Source organism: Elgaria multicarinata, chromosome 3, assembly GCF_023053635.1.
Source record: "Elgaria multicarinata webbii isolate HBS135686 ecotype San Diego chromosome 3, rElgMul1.1.pri, whole genome shotgun sequence".
Lineage (NCBI taxonomy): Eukaryota > Metazoa > Chordata > Lepidosauria > Squamata > Anguidae > Elgaria > Elgaria multicarinata.
In genome coordinates, this window is record NC_086173.1 from 116,780,924 (window position 1) to 116,803,058 (window position 22,135).

At 42.0% G+C, this 22,135-nt stretch overlaps 1 protein-coding gene across 2 annotated transcripts; it reads left to right on the top strand.

Annotated features, from left to right (window-relative positions):
* The first annotated feature begins 2,082 nt into the window (after window positions 1-2,082).
* HMCES (5-hydroxymethylcytosine binding, ES cell specific) lies at window positions 2,083-17,362 on the top strand. Of its 2 annotated transcripts, XM_063121348.1 has the most exons (7): window positions 2,083-2,552; window positions 4,735-4,931; window positions 9,229-9,372; window positions 12,775-12,894; window positions 14,856-15,025; window positions 15,574-15,766; window positions 16,327-17,362. In XM_063121348.1, exons 2-7 carry the CDS (start codon window positions 4,749-4,751, stop codon window positions 16,534-16,536), a joined length of 1,020 nt encoding a protein of 339 aa, XP_062977418.1. In that variant the 5' UTR covers window positions 2,083-2,552; window positions 4,735-4,748; the 3' UTR covers window positions 16,537-17,362. The 2 variants fall into 2 exon arrangements, with proteins under 2 accessions (XP_062977418.1, XP_062977419.1); XM_063121349.1 differs by lacking the exon at window positions 2,083-2,552 and having other exon boundaries at window positions 4,644-4,931.
* Window positions 17,363-22,135: the final 4,773 nt, after the last annotated feature.

Below are 22,135 nucleotides of genomic sequence, written 5' to 3' on the forward strand. Positions count from 1 at the left end.
TGGTAAGTTTTGAAATTCTAATAATGTGGACTAAGATTTCCATGCCATAAATGAGAAATATAATGGTAAAAATGCACATTCTAGGGAGCTGTAAGAAATAAATATACACTGTTACCTACTCATTTTATCTTACAACAATTCATAGATATATTCTGAGCAACAAATACTAACAACATTTAGCTAGAGAGCATCTAGATTTTCTCAAAATCTCAATGTCTGAAAATAGATCTTTTTTTAATTAGAAAATAATATTAATTTGGCAGCACAGTATGATACTGCCCAAAACATGATTCCAGCTGCTCCAGCAGTACTAGGTACTTCAGGCTTTTATTAAAATATGGATTTTTTTTAACCAAAATTAAATTACATATGAGATCAGAGCTTATTTAACAGATACAAATGGAGATTCTGTGGGAAATATCTAGGGATTAAATGCTGAAAACTAAGGTTCTATATGGTTCAAGCTTTCCTAGAAAGCTCATTGTCTGGGTTTTTTTTTGGGGGGGGGGTAAATTTAGATGCTAATTCTCAAACAAGCTACTATACATTAGTTTTTTAATCTGCCAACAATCCTGTGAGGCTAGTTAGGTGGAAACTTTCTATAAACTATGCTGGCTGTGTTGTACCACTTCAGAAAAGTGGGGGAGAGGAGAGAAAAAGAGATTGCATTTTTAAATGCTCTTCTACCCAAAGTAATGTTGAAAACTAGCAGAGGGGAGTGCTTTTTGGTTGCCTTCTCTCTAATGTGCTAGTGCACTTCTTGCAGAGAATTCTACCACCTCATGCTATATAATGACCAGCTCTAATGACCAGCCTGAAGCTAGCATGCGGGCCTGAAGATTTTACTGTAGCTGCTTAACCTTTGTAACTGTGCTCATGCAGTGTCTAAAGTGGGGTTACATAGAAGATTGTAAGTCTGTATACACCAGTTGCTGGGGAACATGGATGGGAGGGTGCTGTTGCACCATGTCCTGCTTGTGGGTCCGTGGCCAAACAGCTGTTTGGCCACTGTGTGAACAGAGTGCTGAGCTAAATGGACCGTTGGTCTGATCCAGCATGGATCTTATGTTCTTATGCATGGGTGATGAGTATTGTATCCTCCCCACTTCTACTCCCCATGTCTTACTTTCCCCACAGTGAATCAGCTCAGGTACTTTTCTCTCTGTGGGAAGGGGAGCAATTATCACCCTTCACTTAAAAAAATGTTTACTCTTAAAATCAGTCATGCCCCCTTCCACTCCTTTATGCGTGAGTGGGACAGACTTGTTTATATAAACTTGTTCGTTATCAATCAGATCTAGCTGAGATTTGCTTTGTACAGAATGCTACTTTGGGGAGAAATCTTGCACATGTAAGTATTCCGAGGTCGCATACTGTGTGTGTACTGGCCTGTTTGCATTTTTCAGACATGATTGATGACAGGGGTGATGGTTTAACATTATTCACAACTGGCCTAATGTATATGTACATGTAACCAGGCATGCATGGAGAGCTTACATAAGTAAGGGCTTTCTGTGGAGCCTTTTTCCTGTACAAATCAGCTATATGCATGAAGCAGAGATGAGTTTTTGTAAATAGACTGGACGTGTACCTGCAGAGAGTCACAGCTCCCACGTATATGTGTCCGTATTGCAATCCTCAATGCATTAAAAATTGTCCCATTGAATACAATGGAATTTACTTAGCCCGTTGGCTATTGGCTGGTATAGACAAGTAATTGAATAGTTTTTACTGCAAAAATATTGCATACAGAGAAACGTGCTTCCTACATAAGTGTAGACCTGGACTTTGCACTGGCGTTTGAAGGTGAGTCTCCTGTGTTCAACCCCAATTCTCTAGTATGGATATTGCACGCTCTGAATGTTTTGAAGAGACGCTGTGCTTTACCGAGTGGTGAAACAGACAGGAAAAGACCTCTGCACATGCTCAAATGCGCTTTTGAGCGACCCTTGGGATTTATTTATTTTTAAAACCCTATTCCGCCGCTGAGTCCTGGAAGCACCGTGCGTCTGCATAACGTTGTTCAAAAGAGAGAGCGTGAGCAAAGCGGAATCCTTTCCCGGAGGCCTCAGCAGTATCAGGAGTGGCAAGGCCCAGTCTCTGCCGGTGAAGCAGAACTGCTGATTTCCGAGGCGGCGCTTTGAAAAGCCAGTCGAGCGACGGGGGTGGAGGGTGGAAGAGAGAGAGAGAGAGAGAGAGCCGCCGACCGGGCCGAGTTGACGCCACCACCAGGTCGGAGCCGAGTTAAGGGGTACGACCAAAACGCTGGAAGGCGCGAAAAGCCGACCGTGGCACCGAGGAGCCGCGCCCCAACACGACTCGAGCTCTGAGGAGGCCTCCTTTCTCCTCCTTCGTCACGTGGGAACGGAGTAAGCCCGCGGGTGGGAGTCCGTCGTGAACCTGAGGCGAAGAGCCGGGGGTAGCGGCGGGGACTGTTTTTCAAACGTGCAAATTCACACTCGAGGTGCTCCAGAGGAAAGAAAGCCTTTCTTTCCTTCTTGTGGCGGACTCCATTAATAGCCTCGCCCTGAAATTCCTCCTTTTCATCCCAGGTAAGTAAGGAAATCGCTCTGTCCCTTTCTCACCTCCGTTTCCAATTAGAGCTACCTTTTTGATGCCTGAACCGAGAGTGGCGGTAAGGGGGAAAGTGTTAGGTTACAGACTGGATTGCTTCCGCTTTGTGAGGTGGATAGTTTTGAAGACTTTATAATGGGGCCGATTTCAGAACCATTATTGTTACTTTTTAACAACTAGGGTCAGATGTTTAGACGAAAAGGGGGTTAAAATGTGCTAAAGGGAGGATAAGGAGACGACGGAGTTCGGACGACACGCTAACCAACGGTTGTTACCCATTCTGTTCCTATAACCCCTCCCCCCGTTGATTAGTGTGTCGTCCGAACACAGCCAGTGAATTCTTTTCGTCTGTCTTCACTGCAGAAGGCATAGGGTACATACCTGTGCCTGAACTGATATTTTCAGGAAGGGAGTTTGAGGAGCTGAGGCAGATAGTGATGACAAGAGATGAACAAGTAGGGTTCTTCCCAAAGATCTCTGCTGGGGCCAGTGCATTTTAACTTGTTCATAAATGACCTAGAGTTAAGGGTGAGCAGTTTTTCTGCCTCATAATTCTAGAACTTGGGGCCATCCAATGAAGCTGAATGGTAGAAGATTGAGGTCATTCAAAAGAAAGTACTTCACCCAGTAAATAGTTAATTTAAGGAACTTGCTATCACAGGATGTGGTGATGGCCACCAATTTAGATTGCTTTAAAAGGGGACTAGACAAATTGTCATCATGGCTATGTACCTCTAGGATCAGAGGCAGCATGCCTCTCAGTACTAGTTGTTTTGGGAAGTTTATGGGCTTCCTGTAGTAGTTTCTTACAGTAGCAAGCCAGATACAGGAAGTTGGGCTAAATATGCCTTTGTCCTCATCCACATTTTGTGTTCTAACAGCCCTGATGTTAAATTGATTCCCCACACACACTTCCTTATCTGTATAGAACCATCTTCTACACAAACCTGCCTAAATATTACAGTTATCGTCAGAGGCCTTCCTCTAAGTCTGAAGTGCAGTGGGTTTTGATTGGAAAAGAGGGCCTTTTCTATTGTGATGCCATAACTTGTGATTGCCCCAACAGTTCCTTCAGGAAGGCTTTCCTGGCATCAAACTTGTGCCTAATCTACACCAATCAGGATACTGAACTATCACTGTGGTCTGTAAAAGGCAGGAGTCACACCAAGAAGGATATAACATTATTAAAGTGGTATATGGTATGTGTGAATGGGCCCCAACAGTTGTCAGTGCACTTCAATACCTCTATAAAGCAGTAGCGTGGCTCCTGCCTTTTATATACCGCTTCCATAGTGCAATATCCTGCTTGGTGTAGATGAGGCCAGAGTGTCTTTTTTGGTGCTAAGTGAAAACCTTTGTAGTTGCAAGAGCTTTCCAGCACATTGCCTCAACTGGTTTTAGATGTCAATTTCTATGGATTAAATTGGCTGCTTTGATCAGTTTATATTGTTACTGAGTTAATATAGATTTTTATTTTGCTTTTTGTTTTATTAGTAATTTGCTAATCCTGAGGGGTGTGTGTAAAGAAAATACTTATTTTTAAGAGAAGTCCCTCATGTTGCAGTAAACTCTTGAAAAATGTGGCCAGGTTGCATCACTTTAAAGCTGCAGGTTGAAGGGCAGATGTAGTATCATAGAATCATAGAATAGCAGAGTTGGAAAGGGCCTACAAGGCCATCGAGTCCAACCCCCTGCTCAATGCAGGAATCCACCCTAAAGCATCCCCAACAGCTGCTTGTCCAGCTGCCTCTTGAAGGCCTCTATTGTGGGAGACCCCACAACCTCCCTAGGTAACTGATTCCACTGTCGCACTGCTCTAACAGTTAGGAAGTTTTTCCTGATGTCCAGCTGGAATCTGGCTTCCTTTAACTTGAGCCCGTTATTCCGTGTCCTGCACTCTGGGAGGATTGAGAAGAGATCCTGGCCCTCCTCTGTGTGACAACCTTTTAAGTATTTGAAGAGTGCTATCATGTCTCCCCTCAATCTTCTCTTCTCCAGGCTAAACATGCCCAGTTCTTTCAGTCTCTCTTCATAGGGCTTTGTTTCTAGACCTCTGATCATCCTAGTAATAGGGCTGCTTAGCCCTGTGTACCTGTTTCTAGAACTGATGCACGAATCTGACTGGTAGGCTACTGACTTGAATGCGTCTGTTTTCTACAGGTCACTGGTGAAGAATGTGTGGGCGCACAGCCGTTAGTCTGGGAGCGGATCGCATTCGCCGTGCTTGTGTATACCATGATAATCAAGGGAGGAGAAGGCATCCTGAATGGAAAAATGCTGACAAATATAGTCCATCCTACAATAAGAGCCCGCACTCTAACAGCCCTGTGCTTCTCTCCCGACAACATTTTGAGAAGGTGAACCCCTTAAATTGTGTGTTCATCTGGATCATTTTTATTTTTACATTCATAAATTGTATTTTTGCTAGGGCTGCAGGATCGAACACTTACAAATAAGAGGAACTGTGGTATCTGATCTGTGGAATTCAGTGGAGCGTTAACGTTCTACAGTTAGGACACCTGTTATATTCTATGGGTCTGTGAACTTCTGCAGAAGGAGTGTCTTAGCAATTTTTGATTTACACATGAGGCCAAATTTTGACCAATCCATTTTTATTTAGGTTATCAGAGGCAAAATTGCCTTCAGATGTAGCTTTGACAGTGAGGCATGGTTGCAATCATGTGAAAAGTTCCTTGTGTTATTGCTAAGGCAGGAGTGAGTAACCTGTGGCATACCAGTTGTTGTTGGACTCTAACTCCCATTAGCTACAGTCAGCAGGGCGAATGGTCACATAAAATGGGAGTTGTAGTCCAAAACACATGGAGGGCCAAAGGTTACTCATCCTGTGCTAAGGGAATGTTTTGTTTTCACGGTTAACAGTCTTCCCACAGAAAAAAACAGTGTGTCAACTTATAAATGGGATAGTTCCCTAGAGCTGTAAGATTCATACAAAGAAATGTTAACTGTAGCACAGATATGTAGAAACAACTGACCATCCTGCAGTATGTTGTCAGGTAACGTTCTCCCCCTCTGATGGCATCTTCTCCTCAGAATCTTTTGACTACAGTAGCTAGCAGTCCCACTGAAGGAGTGTAGATTGAAGGATTTTATAAGTGGCATTGTGCAGGCAACATACAGAACTGTGGGTGCTGGTGCTAAAATGGCAGGTTGCAATGTACAAGTAATTTCTTGTTCCTTCTGCATAATCCTATACTGAGGATGGAGCTGCCAGGCTATTTGGGAGTATGAGAGGGGAAATGTCTGTTTAAAAGGAGGGGTACAGACCCCCTCCCTCGGGCAGAAATTCATATTAACCTGCAATGGTGCATTACAGCCTAAATATGGTAATCTCTCCAGGACCATATTTCTGATTGGGTGCTCTAAATGTGATTTTACAAAAATGAATTCACACGAATGTTTCAGTACTGACCAGGATATACACAAATACACACCCACAAACTTGTATTGGCATTGTTTTCCATTTTACAATAAAGATAACTGCTCAAACTTCAGAAGTTAAACACCTGCACTGATGTTACTTCATTTGTAGTACAAATGTGAAGAAGTTACGTGACATTTTAAAATAAATGAGTCTCAAATCAGTGCACATGCACAAACTTGTGACCCACACATGGTTACCTTTTCAAGCATAACATTTTGCAAATTATTTCCTCTTTTCATTTCCCTGCCCAAGTTCCATCAGTGCTAGTTGTTGATAAATTCACAAAGGAAAACAAATTTGTAAATACTGCCGCAAACTCTGCCATTTGCCCCTTTCCTGGGATGAATAGCAATTTTCCCAGCAAGCAAAATGGCAAATGTATCTGCCTGCCTTCTCCATCCGCCACTCCTGGTCCCAGGCTGGTAGCTATTGTGTTGTGCTGTGCTTCATTGGCCAGCAGAGAATAATAGAAAGTGCTTTCTCCAGGCAGAAGAGAAAAAGCTGTGTGTGCTGCAGCAGCAGTTGGAGGGTAGCAGAGAAGGGAGATGGGAAGAAGGAGTGAGGGCTGAGCCCCTTGGTACTTACCTACACCATTACTCTTGTATCATGGATGTCAATTTGCCATACTGCAGTCCTTAATGAACTAATTTCAGTACTTTTTATCATTAAGCAAAAATATAACACATATTAAATTAGAGACTAATGTGCTCGTCATATTTTCTGATGTTTAGACAGGAGCCTGTATTGTAATATTTCGGGGTCAGTAAGACTATTTTGGAATTGTTTTCAGTTCAGTGAAAACATTCTAAAAGTTACCCGCAGGCTAGCACTGAATAGTGAATTTGGCTAATCATTGGCAGAAAGAAGAAGTGAAACCCGCTGGTCTGTTTCAATTGTTTTAACTGAGAAAACTGTAAGAAATGACTCATAAACAGTGGAAGGCACAATTTGAAATGGGCAAATAATGCAATCCTATGCATATTTACTTGGGATGCCAATGGGACTTACTGGGTAAATCTGCATAGCACAGGTTATTTAACTGTACAATGGAGCTTTCTCCCAGTTAATTGTGTATAGGATTGTGGCCTTAAGTTTCAGTCCTAAACACACTAGGATGTGAGCCCCATTGAACACAGTGAAAATTACTTCTGAGTAAACATGCATAGAACTGCATTGTCTAACTTGAAGACTCTTCAAGTGCATTTATGAATTCTTGTTGAGAGCACAAAGAACAACTTAAACATGCATATGTATTCCCTTATAGTTAATAGCTGCAAATTAAAGAATAGCCTAGAAAGGAACACATTGTTGATGGCTTTAGTAGGAGAGATTGTTGCAGTTCAGCCATTAATAGGAGAGAGTTATTGGCTGTAGTTCAACTGTTGTATGAAGTAAGATTTTAAGTGTTCTGTTTATAACCTGTTTTCATATGTTATTCTGCAAAGTGCCATGACTGGCGATAATGTCAAGTTTCTTTCAGCTTTAGCCTTGCATTTTTTTTGTTTCTTCTGTAGCATTTGCAGTCATAGACTGCGTTCGGACGTTTATGTTAAGCCATGATGGCTTAATAAGCTACTCACATATTTTGAAAATAAGCTACTTATTCGCAACACGATCAGACAAATAAGCTACTGTGCATGTTAATAAGCTACTGTGCATAATCTGAGTCATTCCTCTGCCCCCCTGACCTGCTATAGTCCTTCCTCCCAAGCAGTGTCACTGTTTTAGCTATTGACAACATCACAACAGCCTGTTTTAACCTTCTACAATATCCCAGTGAAAGAGGAGAGGTTAATTCAGTGCTTCCAGCATCACCCCGACAAGGGGGAGGTGACTCTATAGTGCTGGAAGTATGCAAGATTGGGACCAAACTAGTCGGGAGGAACCCAATACACCATCAAACCCCAGCGCAATTACATATAAAGGAGTGAAAACCTTGCGTGCACCAAAAAGGGGAGGTGCAAATCAACCTTTGGAAGTTTGCAGGATCAGGACCAAACTTTGTACACAGCCTCCCCTGGCAGGAATGCGCACAAGGGCCAATGAAAACCCTGCGCTTTGACAAAGCCACACGAGCGAAAGCACCTTTTCGCCCCAAAGGATATGGAAGCTATAACTCCATGGAAGTTTGCAGGAGTGGAAGAAAACTTCATAAACTGCATCCTCTGGCAAGGTTGCGCACAAGGCAAAATGATAATGGTGTTTGACAGTTGAGGAGGTTGCGGTGCTGGGGAAAGAGTTAGGGTGGGGTTGGGCTGTGATTGAGATCAATTACTAGGCAAATCATGGAAACAGATATGTTGGCTGAAGGAGAGCGGCAGTAGCAGTTTTGACTGCTTTTGCTAAGCAACTCTGTAGGTGACCAAAATAACCCACTTAACGCCACACATGATAACCCATGAAGGATTAAATAATCCGCTCTTCAGACTATGGGTTATCAGAGTGCATTATTCTGGCCATCGAAGCCATCATGGGTTAAAATATTCTCAACAGACGACATCATAACCAATGATGGGTTAATTAAGCAATCAAGGCTTAATTAACCAATCGTGGGCTATCGTGGCATCTGAACTCTGTCTTACTCTACATATGGTAGATGCTTATCCAACACAGAACTGGTGCAATATTTTTTTAAATTATACAGCTTTCATTAAAACATAATTAATTTAGCCACCTCCTTTTAAATATTATTTATTTATTACATTTATATACCGGCCCACAGCTGAAGCTCTCTGGGCGGTTCACAAAAGTTAAAACAGTAAACATTAAAAAATACTCAAAATTTTAAAACCATCAGAAACATAAAAACGACAGTATAAAAACAACAGTATCCATAAAAATGTGGGGTGAGGGTTATTAGCAGGTGTCAGTGACTGTGCTGACTAGAGTTTGTCTCTTAATTCTTCAATGAAAGACATGGCAGAAACTTCAAATAATCTTTTACTTCAATCCAGCTAGGAGTTATATGCACATGAGAACATGTATTCCAAGCCGGATGGAGAACTGTGAGCGCAAACAGGTGCTGGATTTAGGCCCCCTTCCTCCCTACAACAGCTGAACAGCAGGATTTTTGCTGTTTCAGAGGTCTCTGTTTGCAGCCGCAGCAGCTCTACACACACTGTTTTGGAATGGAGGCTTTGATTATTCTACAATCTTCTTTGTATGTGTCTGAATGCTTCTCAAGATTTCTTTCTGTTTCTGCTTTATGAAAGGATTCCAGCTCCTCTGAGCGTGTCCTTGTAGCCATGCGCTGGGGGCTGGTTCCAGCATGGTTTAAGGAAGCTGACCCGTCTAAAATGCAGTATAACACTTCCAATTGTCGGAGTGATACCATGATGGAGAAACTCTCCTATAAGGTTAGTTTTTGTGGTTAACTAACCTTAAACTTTTGTTAAGGTTAGTTTTTCAATTTGGAAAACAAATGATTTTAAAATTTGTCTCCTTCTGGCTATGCCATTCATGTCTTTTGCGCTAGACAGGAAAATGAACGGTTTTTCTTAGAGATACTAGCAACAGGTGCCCACCTGCAACAAATGTAAATAATTCTGAACTGCATGCTGTGAACCCAGCATCTTGATTTTTCTGAAAGGGAAGAACCCAGCAGGTGCTAGTATTTCACATGCTCTGCCTGACAGAGTAGCTTCGAGATAACCTGCTGCTTGGTTTCTGTGGAGGTTGGATTAGAGAAAACACAAATAAGACTGACTGACTGGAAGGCTTTTAGAAATACAGCAGTACGAGTGGAAGTCCATTAAAAGCACACTAAAAGGTTTGTCCTGATTACCTTTTTCTACCATCAGCCTGTCTCCCCTTTCCATTCCCATTTTACCAACTGCATGCACACATGTTGAGGGCCTTGATTAGAGAAAAAGCAAACAGCAACCAAGTAGTGACACACCTCCAGCTGAGGAAGCAGGGATCACTTTGGAAAATTAACCCTCCTTGCCTCTCTGTACTGCATTTCTACCAATAGCAAATTGCTTCTTCCAACAGAATGGAAGAACCCTTTTAAGGATATTAGCAGCTTAGCCAGTGCTGTGGGGGGCAGTTTAGACATTCCTATTTTTTCTTGCTCCTGGTCTCCACTTGTCTTAGAATATAGTTTCTCTAGATTCCTCTATTTCCTCTTTCCTGGGGGAATTATTAGCTCCATCACACCAGTGTTATAGCTCGCTATCGACGTGGGTTGTGTGCAAAGGACTCAGATGACATTGTCCATGTCCTGCCCTGACCTCGCTTCACCTCCTCTTAGTGCTGTTTTTTGGTACAGGAAAAGTCTGGTTATTCCTGTAAATCGAAAGGACGACGCACTACCCTCAACATGTATTTTTATCCATCGTTTTCAATCCGATGTTCTGTGGACGTGTTTTCAAAGGACAGTATTGATGACAAAAGTGAGGGGTGTGCCTTTTCTCCAGCAGGTGTTTTTAAAATTCCAATTCAAATCCTTTCCTCCTCCTGCTTCCTGGCTGCTGGGTTGAATGAAAGAACGGTCTATTGTACTTTCGTTGGTCCACCTTTGCTTTATGACTTGCTTTGGGCGGGCGGGAAGCTAGAGGGGGATTCATTGGTGACATCGTAGGGGCAGGGAGTGAGGGAGAGTATTCCTTACTTTCATTCCCTAGGAGGTTGGGAGAGGCTACCTGGCATGCTCTCTGGGCTGGTTTCCCCACCAAGATGTTAAGCTGGACTGGGCTGGCTGTGTAGCTTCTCTCCACCTCTCACAACACTATGCAACCTCCAGTGGCAGCTGATAGGAGTTTTAGTTGATTAATCAATTAATCTATGGCTTCAATTTGCATGTGGGTTATAAGCAATCCCTCTGGAGCAAGAAGAGGTCTCATTGAACTCTATGTTCTTACTCCTGAGTAGGCATTTTCACCTTAGAAGAAATGTGGAAAATGTACCCTCCTTGCTAGCAGCGCCCTCATTTTTAAAGATAAAGAGATCAAAATTAGCACAGTGATAGCTCATAAGGAGGGCTTTTAGCATGCCAAGTTTGAATCAGATTGGGTCATCCCTTGATATTTTATGATTTTTAAATACCCCCCCTTAAACCCTTTTCCTGGTAGTGTACAAGTTTGAAGAATCGATCTTCCATGGCTTTGATTATGCGAAGCTGTGTATCTTCATAAACTACAGATACTCTGGTTCCCTTACTCAAAAATAAATCCAATTGATTTCAACTGCATTTACATCCCAGTTGTACTAAAATCACATGCAGGCTTACCTTTGAGTAAACCCCATTGAACAGAGAGAGACTTACTTCTGAGTAAACACTTATAGAACTGACTTTTAATTGTGTGGTCACTCAGAAGCTTTCTTTTTTAAGTCTTAAAACAGCAAACTGGAAAGAAGTGCGCTGCAACCTCATGCTTACTTCTGAGGTCTTACTTCTGTTTACTCAGAAGTAAGTCTCTCTCTGTTCAATGGTGTTTACTCAAAGGTAAGCCTGCATCTGACTTTAATATGTTCACGCTCCAAAACCTCCAGGCAGGGTGAGGGGAATGGGCGTAGCCTAGGCAACCGGGAATAACCACATAGGGAGGGAGGGCACTGTGTCCAACTACCACCAACCAATGAAGTGTAGGGGGAGGTACAGAGGAGATCTGGGGGTGGGATGTGCATCTCAACGGAAGAACAGTTTTAGGCTGGTGCACAGGAGAGTAGAGGTGTAAAGATGAATGAAACCTAAAAGTGCAAAGGTATAAGTTGATTAGGCTTTCACACGCTATGAAAACTAGGGCGGATAATTCGAGGGTAAACCAGGGCCAACGTGCAGGTGTGATGGAGCTCTATATCTCATGTATGTTGGAATCCTAAGAACTAATCTTAGCTGCACTTGAAACTGGTACAGCTGTGGGGCTTTTACCAGTCACTATAAAATTAATTTAACAAGGTCAGCTAATTGGTAGCATATAAGGGATGAGGAGCGAAATGATAAATAGTCATTTCCAGCACAGAGAACACTGCTATCCTTTTTGATTATGATGATTTCACAAGACAGTGATGGTTGAGGAACTCCTATCATGGGTGGGGTGCCCTTTTAAATCCAAGGGTCAAATGCTAATCTAGGGGAAGTCTCAGGGACTCATGTTCCATCTGCGGGCAGAGCCAGAGGCAGAGGCAAAAACGGGAGGAGGCAAAATGGGATTCTTACTGATTTTAAGCCTACTGAGCAATAAGGAGGTCAAGCCTCTGCATTGTACTCAGAAGCAAGGAGGAATGAGTTACTCAGCAATACTTCCAAATAGCATCCCAAATACCAAGCTACTGCATGTTTATTTAGAAGTAATCAGGGCTAACCCTCTGAACTAACCAGGACTGAATCACTCAGCTTCCTCCACAGGCTCTGCCCCCATCTCCCCTGCAGGGTAAAACTAGTCTCCAATCAGCTGCTGATCAGAGGTGAGAACTTTTTCCTGCTGGGAGAGAGGGCATGGCTTGGGGGAAGAAACCGGCAGGCTGGACATTCCCCATGCCTGCCCTATTGTGTTATGAACGTCACAATAAGTGTAGCTATATTCATTAAAATTCTATTACCTTCATAGGGTTGTTGTGGAAGGAAAAGGGACAAGTCAGCAGTCCCTGTTATACCAGCTCCATGTGAACTCTCTTTTGTTTTGAAGATAATTTCATAGAATCCAATATGAGCTGCTGTTAAAATCTTCCCACCCCAAATGTATGTTTGAAATGTATTTCATGGTACTGTTTGCATAGACTGATATTTCTCCTGCTGCTCTCTTCTCTCTCCAAAGGGACCCCTTGTAAAAGGCAAGCGCTGTGTGGTGCTGGCTGATGGCTACTATGAATGGCAACAACATAATGGACAGAAACAACCTTATTTCATTTACTTCCCTCAGGATGAGCCAGAAACGGTATAACAGGAGTGCAGTTATATTACTTTTTAGTGCTAAGGTGTTCCTTGGCTCTTGCTTTCTTCTTTGCCTCTTCCCAATGAGTTTGGGCTTTATGATTCTGGTCTGTATGACTAAACTGATGTCGAAAGCATTGGATCTGGTATATATGGCAGGGTCTCAGCCTACCATATTTACAATTACTGGCCATTATTGTGAGAAATAAATAATGTATGTAAAAGTTCCTACTAAATCAGATACAGGAACTATGAGCATTTTTGGTTCCTCCTTCGGTATATTGTGTGGCACCAGCTGCTACTGCAGCATGAACTAGAAGTGATGTCAGGCCTGGGTTATGATCCTACTTGCAGCATAGCTACAGGAATGGCTGGATGGAGGATTCTTGAGTGAGGGGGCTGCTCCTATACATGAAGTCCTTCATCCAACCTGCTGAAATAACTTCTCTGAAACACTGTCCCCTTTGTGGGATGGGAAGAATACATGTGTATCAAGGACTAGGACTATCTGCCACTGCCATTCCGCATAAGAGGAGGCCAATCCTGGGCTAGCTACCGCTGAAGGTAATGCGGCTCCCTCCCCCTTTGATGACACTGGGCATTCCTCATAATGAGACAGACATTTCTGTCATTTATACATATGGGTGATGATTTATTTATGACAAAGATTTCTATATACTGTTAAATCCAAAATTTCCAGGGCAATTTTCCAATAACAGAACACAATAAAGTGTAGCCCTAAAAGCAATCATAGCAAAGGTTAAAAGCCTGGGGAGAAAGCAGGCTTTGTGTGGCATCTAAGACATTCACAGAGGTACCAGGCGAAGCTCCCTGGGTAGAGAGCATTCAACAAGCGAAGTGCCACATCCCAAAACACCCCTCTCTAACCACCTGTCTCGATTCAGTTGGCAGAGGGAACTAGAGGAAGACCTCTAAGGAAGATCTTGGTGTACAGGCAGGTTGACATGGGAGAAGACTTCCCTCAAGTATCCAGGGCCCAAGCCATGAAGCCACTTTGGGCTTGGAAATTGACCATGAGCCAGTGAAATGGTGTTCCTAATGCCTGGTCTCAATGAATAGCCTAGCAGCTATGTTTTGAAACAACAACACCTTCTGGGCAGCCTTCAGTGACAGCCCCACATGCACAGCATTGCAGTAGTCCAACCTGGAGATTACCAGAGCATGGATAATTGTAGCCAGGCTCTTTCTGTCCAGGAGAGATCATGATCTTAGCTGCTGAAAGGCACTCTATGCCACGGAGGACACTTGATCTGCTAGTGCAGGGGTGGGCAGCTTGTGACCCTCCTGATTGTTTTTGATCTACAACTCCCAGCATCCCTCCCCATTGACTATGCTGACTAGGGCTGATGGGAGTTGTAGACGAAACATTTGGAAGGCCACTCTTTCTCTGGTGTCAGAGCTGGATCAGTGAGCGTTCCCTGGACTGCTAACCTGATGCAAATGGTGGAAATCTCAAGGCAGATGTGACTCATTACTGAACCTACTCTGTGGCAGTGACAGCAGTGAAGATGAAATACTCCTCTGCCACCATTGCATCCTTGGGGTTCTGTGCAGCAGACATTTTCTCAGTGGTTCAGCTTGGCCCACTTCCGTCCTCTTCAGCTCCTTGCTGTGCAAATACACACTTAATTGTAATGGAGGAATCGATTAAGGAAGCCAAGAGTAAATCAGGGTTTTTACAGCAAACAAGGATTTTCAGGAGATAAGTTGGGAACGTAGTCAAGGTCAAGTGCACAAGATAGCAGGTAAGTCTGTGTATGTATCCAAAGCACAATCCAACCTTGGAACATGGGATGAATTTCAGTTATTAAGGCCTGGAGGTAATGATGGAAGTACTGATGATGGATGGTTCATTTGACCAGAGAGGTAGAATTCATCCTCTTCTGGAGGAGGATGCACACCTGTTAAATGCAATTTTGATAATGCAGTTCCTTCATTTTGCAGTTCAGCAAACCAGATGTGGAGGATGAGGATGAAAATTCAAAGGGCAGGAGATTACTCACCATGGCTGGTATTTTTGATTGCTGGGAGCCCCTTCATGGAGGAGAACCATTGTATAGCTTCACCATCATCACAGTAGATGCTTCTAAAGGTGTAAGCTCCATCCACCACAGGCAAGGGAGTTAAACTGGATAGTTGTTTGTTGTAGATGATATTGTAATACGGAACCTACTGAGGGTAATGCTTCATATGTCACACTGCCTATCACGTAATTTCTTGCTCTGTGTACCAATTAGTGTGACTCTATACGTGTGTGTGTGTGATATTTAAATATATTACTTCAAAGGAAAGTCAAAACATGGAGGTTAAAAGCTCCTTCTGCTCTTTTATAATTGCCCTCCTTAGAGAAGTGCATCTGAACAGTAGAGACTTGCTCTGGGTGACAGGGTTTTTGGCCTTTACATAAATCACTTGGTTAATGCTGTCTTTGGAGGCAGTCATTTGAATTATTCCAAATCTGCCTCTCAGTCCAGTGGGGTCCCTTTTGAATGCACGTGCTGCAGTTTCGTACGAATTTTACTTGCTAGATTCTCCTCCCTTGATCTTCATCCAGATTTTTGGAATGTGGCTCTGATTGACTTTTTTAATCATTGCATGTTGTGAACTAATTTGGGTGTTACTTTTCAGCAGTGAGATGATCTTCAGCTTTTTACTTATTCAGGATGCCAGCTATCCTGGACGGGGATGAGGCTGTTGGAAAATGGATAGACTTTGGAGAAGTGCCCACACAAGAAGCACTTAGGCTTATCTGCCCCACAGAAAACCTTGCTTTCCACCCAGTCTCAACGATAGTGAACAATGCCCGAAACAATACACCAGAATGCATTTTACCTGTTGAACTGGACCTTAAGAAGGTACGATCTGGTAACGCTTTTCTGCTAACTTCATTTTATAGGCTTAAGGCCCTCTATGAAGTTGTAATTGTTACATTCATGTTACACATTAATGCAGAAATGAATACAAAACACATAGAGAGACTGCATATATTCTGCGTCTCTCTATTCGCTGTGTCCAGGTTGGTCCCCTGCTATAAAAAGAGGTGGTGCTTTTTTTACCAGACTTCATCAAGCCTTCTAAGATCATTTGAAGGGACCCTTATAAGGCTAAAAAAAGGACTGTGATTTACATCCTTCAATGTAAAGAGATTAATTTCTAAAGAGATTCATTTTTAATATTAAACTTTTAAAAAAGACATAAAATCATTTGGTTTATTTTCTTCTGTGCATAATCTCTTTTGGGGAAAATCTTTAGTCATATTTTTCTCAATGAAACAGTTTACTTCAGCTAAGATTGGGATGCTCCAGGAAACTACATGTCTGTAATGGGTAGGTTCACTGAACTAGTCTGCACTTCCTCGTGGAACTTATATTTATAATAGTGATTTCTCCCCCACCCTTTGTTCCATATCTTCCAGGACATCAAAGTTAGTGCAAGCAGCAAAATGATGTTGAACTGGTTGAAAAACAAATCTCCCAAGAAAGAGTATGATGATGATGGCTTACCAAGATGGTCCAGCCAGTTCATCAAAACCACAACCCCTAAGAAAACAAGTACAAGCTTAATGCACCAGTGGCTCAAGAAGGAAGACGGGGAACCTCCTGCAAAGCAGCCCAAGAAACAGTGACTTGTTGATCCTTCTACCTTATTTCAAACAGGTCCAATGAATGAGTCTTTAGACACACGATAGCTGCTCTGAATATTTCAGTTTGGTAGCTTCTACTGATTTGAATTTGTGTTGTGGGATTTCACTGTTTTGACTATTCACTGATGCCAAGCAGGTGGGCCTTGGCATTAAACATTTTCTATGTTGCCTCTAGTACAAACGAGTATGGATTTTATATGCAGCACTGACTTTTCCTTGACAAGCCTGAGAATGCCACTGTGCTCCAAAGATGTTAGAAGTGAAAGACTTAAAAATCAAATGGTTTCTCGTCCTATGAGAGAAACAAGGATTCTATTTTGTTTGTTACTTGCCCTGGTATTCATTTGGTGTTACTTGTTCTGATATTCATAGATTCTCCTCTAACTCTGTGGAGAAAGCAGATCACTATTAGTAAGATCTGCTGCTGCAAAGTGAAAGTTCTGTTTTGCAATGCCTTAAAGGAGTTTCTAAGTATGTGCTATATTGATGGAGAAGCTGCTTCAGTGGAGTCATTTCTGCAGCTGTTGTTTTGAGTAGTTGTCGATATGAGCGTTAAAACTTCAGCATGCTAGCATTGTAAGGAGAGTGAGGGTTTGGGTATGCTTTTTTCATATATCAATCTTGTTATTAGAGGGAATTGTTAGTGCTGTATACCACTAAAATAGCCCCTCATGTTTAAGCAAGAAGTTGGATAGTTTGATAATGAGAGATAAAATCTTTTTTTCCGGTTGTTAGTTTGTTGCTAGTATTATTCTTTCTGTATATGGTAAGAAGAACTAAACAATTACATTACAAATATACTTTTATAGCTTTCTTGTCAAATGAGAGTCTCTGAAGGAGAATGACAAATGTTCAGAATTCTTAATTCCTCAAAGAAGGCCATCATTCTGTTCAACAGGATAAAGGTCCTCTGGAACTCTGCTTTGTTGAAAAATGTCATCCTGCTAAGAACTGATCTACCAGAAACGATAAACCAAATACATTATTTTTTAATGTTTTTAATAGTATGAAAACTTACTAAAGCCTACTATTTGAGTGAAGAGTTTATCAAGAGGCAAACTGTTTGGAGAGCATTAATGACTTGTCTTTAAAAAAACAAACACAGTTAGCTTATTAGTGTGTGTGTGTGTGTGCATTGTGCAATTTCAACTAATCAAAACAAGTCCATTTAGAGATACTGAATACTATGTGTTCCTTGTTTTGACTAGTAGTTGTGAGAACTCTGGCTACATATACCCTGGACTTTTCGTGATTTAATGGTAAAAGTATTGTGGGCCAGGAGTGTTTGTACTCCTACCTTACTATAGTACTGCAGCTATTTTAAACTACTATAAATCTCACTGTCCTTTAAAACAGTCAGGGAAATCCTGACCAAAACCACAACACAAATGTGCCTGTGGTACAATGAAAGCAGAAATTACTTTTTGTGCTGGGCCCTGATTTTGTGCTTACGATCTTACTAGGAAAGATGCACTCCCCCCCCCTCTTCATTGGCCATAGACCTGTTATCCAAGAACTTCAGGTGGTAGGCAGGGGAAAATCCTCTTCTAAACTGCCTCCTGTCTTCTGCTGCTAGAGACTGGAATTTGCACGTGTATGTGGGATACTTATGGAAGAGGGATCTCTGTCCCACAGCAGCATCTGCTCTTATCAATCATGCAGGATGGTCAGTCCAACTTTCCAAAAAGAGTAATACTAGAAACAATGGGGAAGATGGGAAGAGGGCTAACAAAATTTCTGAGGTCTCCACCACCCTAGATAGTGGGAGAGAGCCATTTTCTTCTTAAACCCCAAGTCTTGGAGAGATGAGAGCCTCTCCCCTGAGCAGAGTACAACTCCAGAACTTCATAGAGCTTTAACTAGGAATCTTTTAGCTTGCTCACACCAGCGTTATACTGTGCAATTACTGCGAATTGCATGCAAAGGACTCCAAAGTTTTCCAGCTTATAATCTGCTTTTATTGTGAAATACTCCCATGCATGCTGCTTTAATTGTGCTATAAAAGCAAAAAACTTGCTGTATTTTGATACTAGTTTTTGAGCGTATCATCAGAGCGGCCACAGGAGCAGGATTTGAAGGGAAAGAAACCAAATGCTTACATCTGCATAAGCTTTAAAGATAAAGACATCAAAATTGGCACAGTAATAGATATCAAGGAGAGCTTTAAGCATACCAAATTTGAATCCGATTGGGTCATCCGTTGATTTTTTATGATTTTTTTTACATTTCCCCCCTTAAACCCACTTCCTGGTATGCAAAGGATCTTGCCGCCCGGTAGCAACAACAACAATGCCAACAGCTTAGCACTGTAGGGGATAATTCGAGGAAACAGGTACGGGGATGAAGCTAAGTGTTGTTTCCCTTTTCCTTGAGGGGACCATTGTGAATCTCTACACATGACTAGAGAGGCAGGCTGGGCTTCTTGCTTCTCCACAGTTTTAAGAACTTTGTCAGTCCCCCCCCCCTCCCCGGCCTTCTTTGACCATTTAATTTTTGTACACGGGTTTCATCTTTTTGTTTTCCATATAGTTTTTAATAGTGTGGGCAATATCACTCACTGTTCTTTCTTTGTGTTAAATAATAATCCTTGGGCTCTCCTCCACAACTGAGATGCAGTTGGCAATATTAAGAAGTGACAGCAGGTGAAGTCCCTTGGGGAAGAGGATGGAACTTATGGAGGGAGGACGGTCATCTGCTAGTTGGTTAACAACAGAGGTGATTTCAGAGTTTCTCTTCTTCCCTGACTAAATCTATGCCACATGTGAAGAGCTTTTTCTTATCATTCTTGTCTCCTCGTTAATCTGTCAGGGGGGAAATGTTCCATAAGTACATAAGAAGAGCCGTGCTGAATCACACCAAAGGTCTATTGAATCTACCCTATTTCCCATAGTAGCCAACAAGATGCCTATGGAAAGCTCACAAGCAGGACCTGAGGGCAGTAGCCCTCTCCCGCTTTTGTTCCCTTGCAGCAACTGGGGAACAATTCTTGAGGTGACATTGCCATCGTGACAAATAGCCATTGATTGCTTTTTCCTCCATGAATTTGTCTAATGGCACCTTAAGTTGCAAATAACACACAAGCTAACTACATTCTATGAAAAGTTTTTTTTAAAAAAAAAATTGGTCAGTCTCCCACTGTTCAGCTTCTAGCTCTACAATAATATTTTGAGATGTAGCAACGGGAACTGTTCACAGTATTCCAAGTGTGGCCACACCATAGATTGTATAAAGATATTACCATATCAGCAGTTTTATTTATTTTTATCCCTTTCCTTAGGATCCCTAGCATGGAACTCACAGCTGCATACCATCAACACTTTCACTGAACTATCCACAACTGATAGATTGATTGATTTTATTTTATTTTATTTTATTTGTACCCTGCCTTTCTACCAAGAAAAATTGCACTCAAGATGGCTTACACTCATAAATAAAATTTGTATTGATTAAAACAATAATAAAGAATAATAAAACAAAAGCATTAAAATAATAAAATTCATTAAAACAAAAAACACAACAATAGCAGAATAGCTTTCCTGCTCAGTCACTGCCAGCTTAGATCCCATCAATGTATATGTGAAATTGTGCATCCATTTATACCTAACATTGAATTGCATTCGCCATTTTATTTCCACCCTGTGTCAAAACGGATAGATCTGTAGTTCCTGGGACTGTTTGTGAGTAACAACTAGGTGTCCTACAATGGGTAGGAAATTGGTCTGTTCCAGACTGGATAGTATATTTTTCTAGGCAGAATTAACTGTACACCATGCAGTCTTTTGAAGCAATGGATCCAAAGGCAATTGCTACCCAGACTGCCCTTCAAAAGAACATAACAGTTATAGAAAACTTTAAAATGCTACCAAGGGAACAGCAAGAGGAGATCATTGCAGGTAGGAATTTGAGTTATTCTCCTCTTAATATATATTCCTCTGTGGTACAAGTCACTGTGGCATCCTCCATTCCCCCGTGTTTCTGTCAAAAAACATAATACATTGCCCTTTCCCCACTGAATAGCTTCTTAAGGGCACAATCATAAACTGTAGATCTGTCAGCTGAGGGGCTATAGTATTGATGGAAACCCTGCTACACTGGCAGAGGACCAGATATGCCACCACAACACACACAGGTTGTTCTGGAGAATCCTAGCTTATTGTGAACTATGTGCTCGTTCACACAGCCCATTGGTCCTGCTTGGCTCCTTGTGCTAACATGAGTGGCGAAACCAGAAAATTAAAGCTTACCAGGATGTCTGAACCTGGGATATTGGTTTGTTGTACCCTTTACAAGCCTGTAAGAACAATCCTTGATTTACAATCCTGGCTTGTAAAGAGTGCAAGAAACCATGATCCTGGCTGTTGATAATCATCGTAAGCTTTTCCTTTCTAGGAAGTTTACTCAAGTGGGAAGCAAATGGACTGTGGACAGGAGCGTACCCCTTGTTCACAATAAGCCAGAATTCTGGCACTGTGCAAATGTGGCTACCGTGTTTCACTTTGACTCCCAAGGTAGAAGGAGGAAGTATATTTGCAATCGCTACAGTCTCCCTTTAGCACATAGGCAGCATTGCTTACATAGTGTCAGCCCCTAGCAGTTATCAGAAATGCTGTAGGCATGTCCATCAATTTTTATATTTACTAGTTATGTGTTTTTCCACACCTTTCCTGGGCTGAGAATGCATTGATCTGGTGGCTGTTCCACCAGCGAAGCAGCAGTATATCTCTAGTCCCAGAGCAATGTGGGTATAGGATAGCTCTACCTGTGCTAGTTTGTAGAAAACCCGTCCTCTTTGCAAGGTTTAATAATGTCCAGCCTTCAACAAGCTGACTCGCCAAATGGTCAGGGGGGGTATAGAGTCTAATTTTTGACAAGCAAATATGTTCAGGGAGGGAGGTTGAATTACCACAATGAAAACTAGGCTCTGGCTTATGGCAAAAAATGTTATCTGTCTGTTCTATTAGCTCTTCTTAATTCTGTAGGAGGAGCAGGCTGCCACTTGCTGGGTGAAAAGGGAAAGGCAATCTGCATATATTGAAAGGTGCTTCTACTATATTCTTGCAATCTAGTAGAATCATTTTTGGCTACTACACCTGGACATAACCAGTGGATGTTTGATAATGTTTATAGTTTTTTCCATGGAATAGTTTATGCCGTTTGCTCGCCTATAGGCAGAAGATACAGTTGTGAGCACCTTGGGGGAAAGTGGCAGCCTTTCAGAAATAATGTCTCTTTATTGTCTGTTGTAAATAATAAGGGGTAATTTAGGAAATGAGTTGAGGAGAAATGTTCACTTGGTTGTCATTTTTAGTCCCCCCACTCCCTTAAAGTCTAGTCTGGCAAATGTTATGGCACCTTAAAGATTAACAAGATGAGTTTTGTGGACTAGAGTTGACTTCAGCCAAAGCAAATCCATCTGATTCATTTCATGAATTGGATTTCCTTCCACAAAAGTTTATGCCGTAATAAATCTTGTTAGTCTTTTAAGGTGCTACAGTACCCTATTGTGTTTGCTTTAACAGACTAATGCAGCCAACCCTGTGGGAAATATAATCATAGCTTGCTTGGGCCAACAGCCAAAATG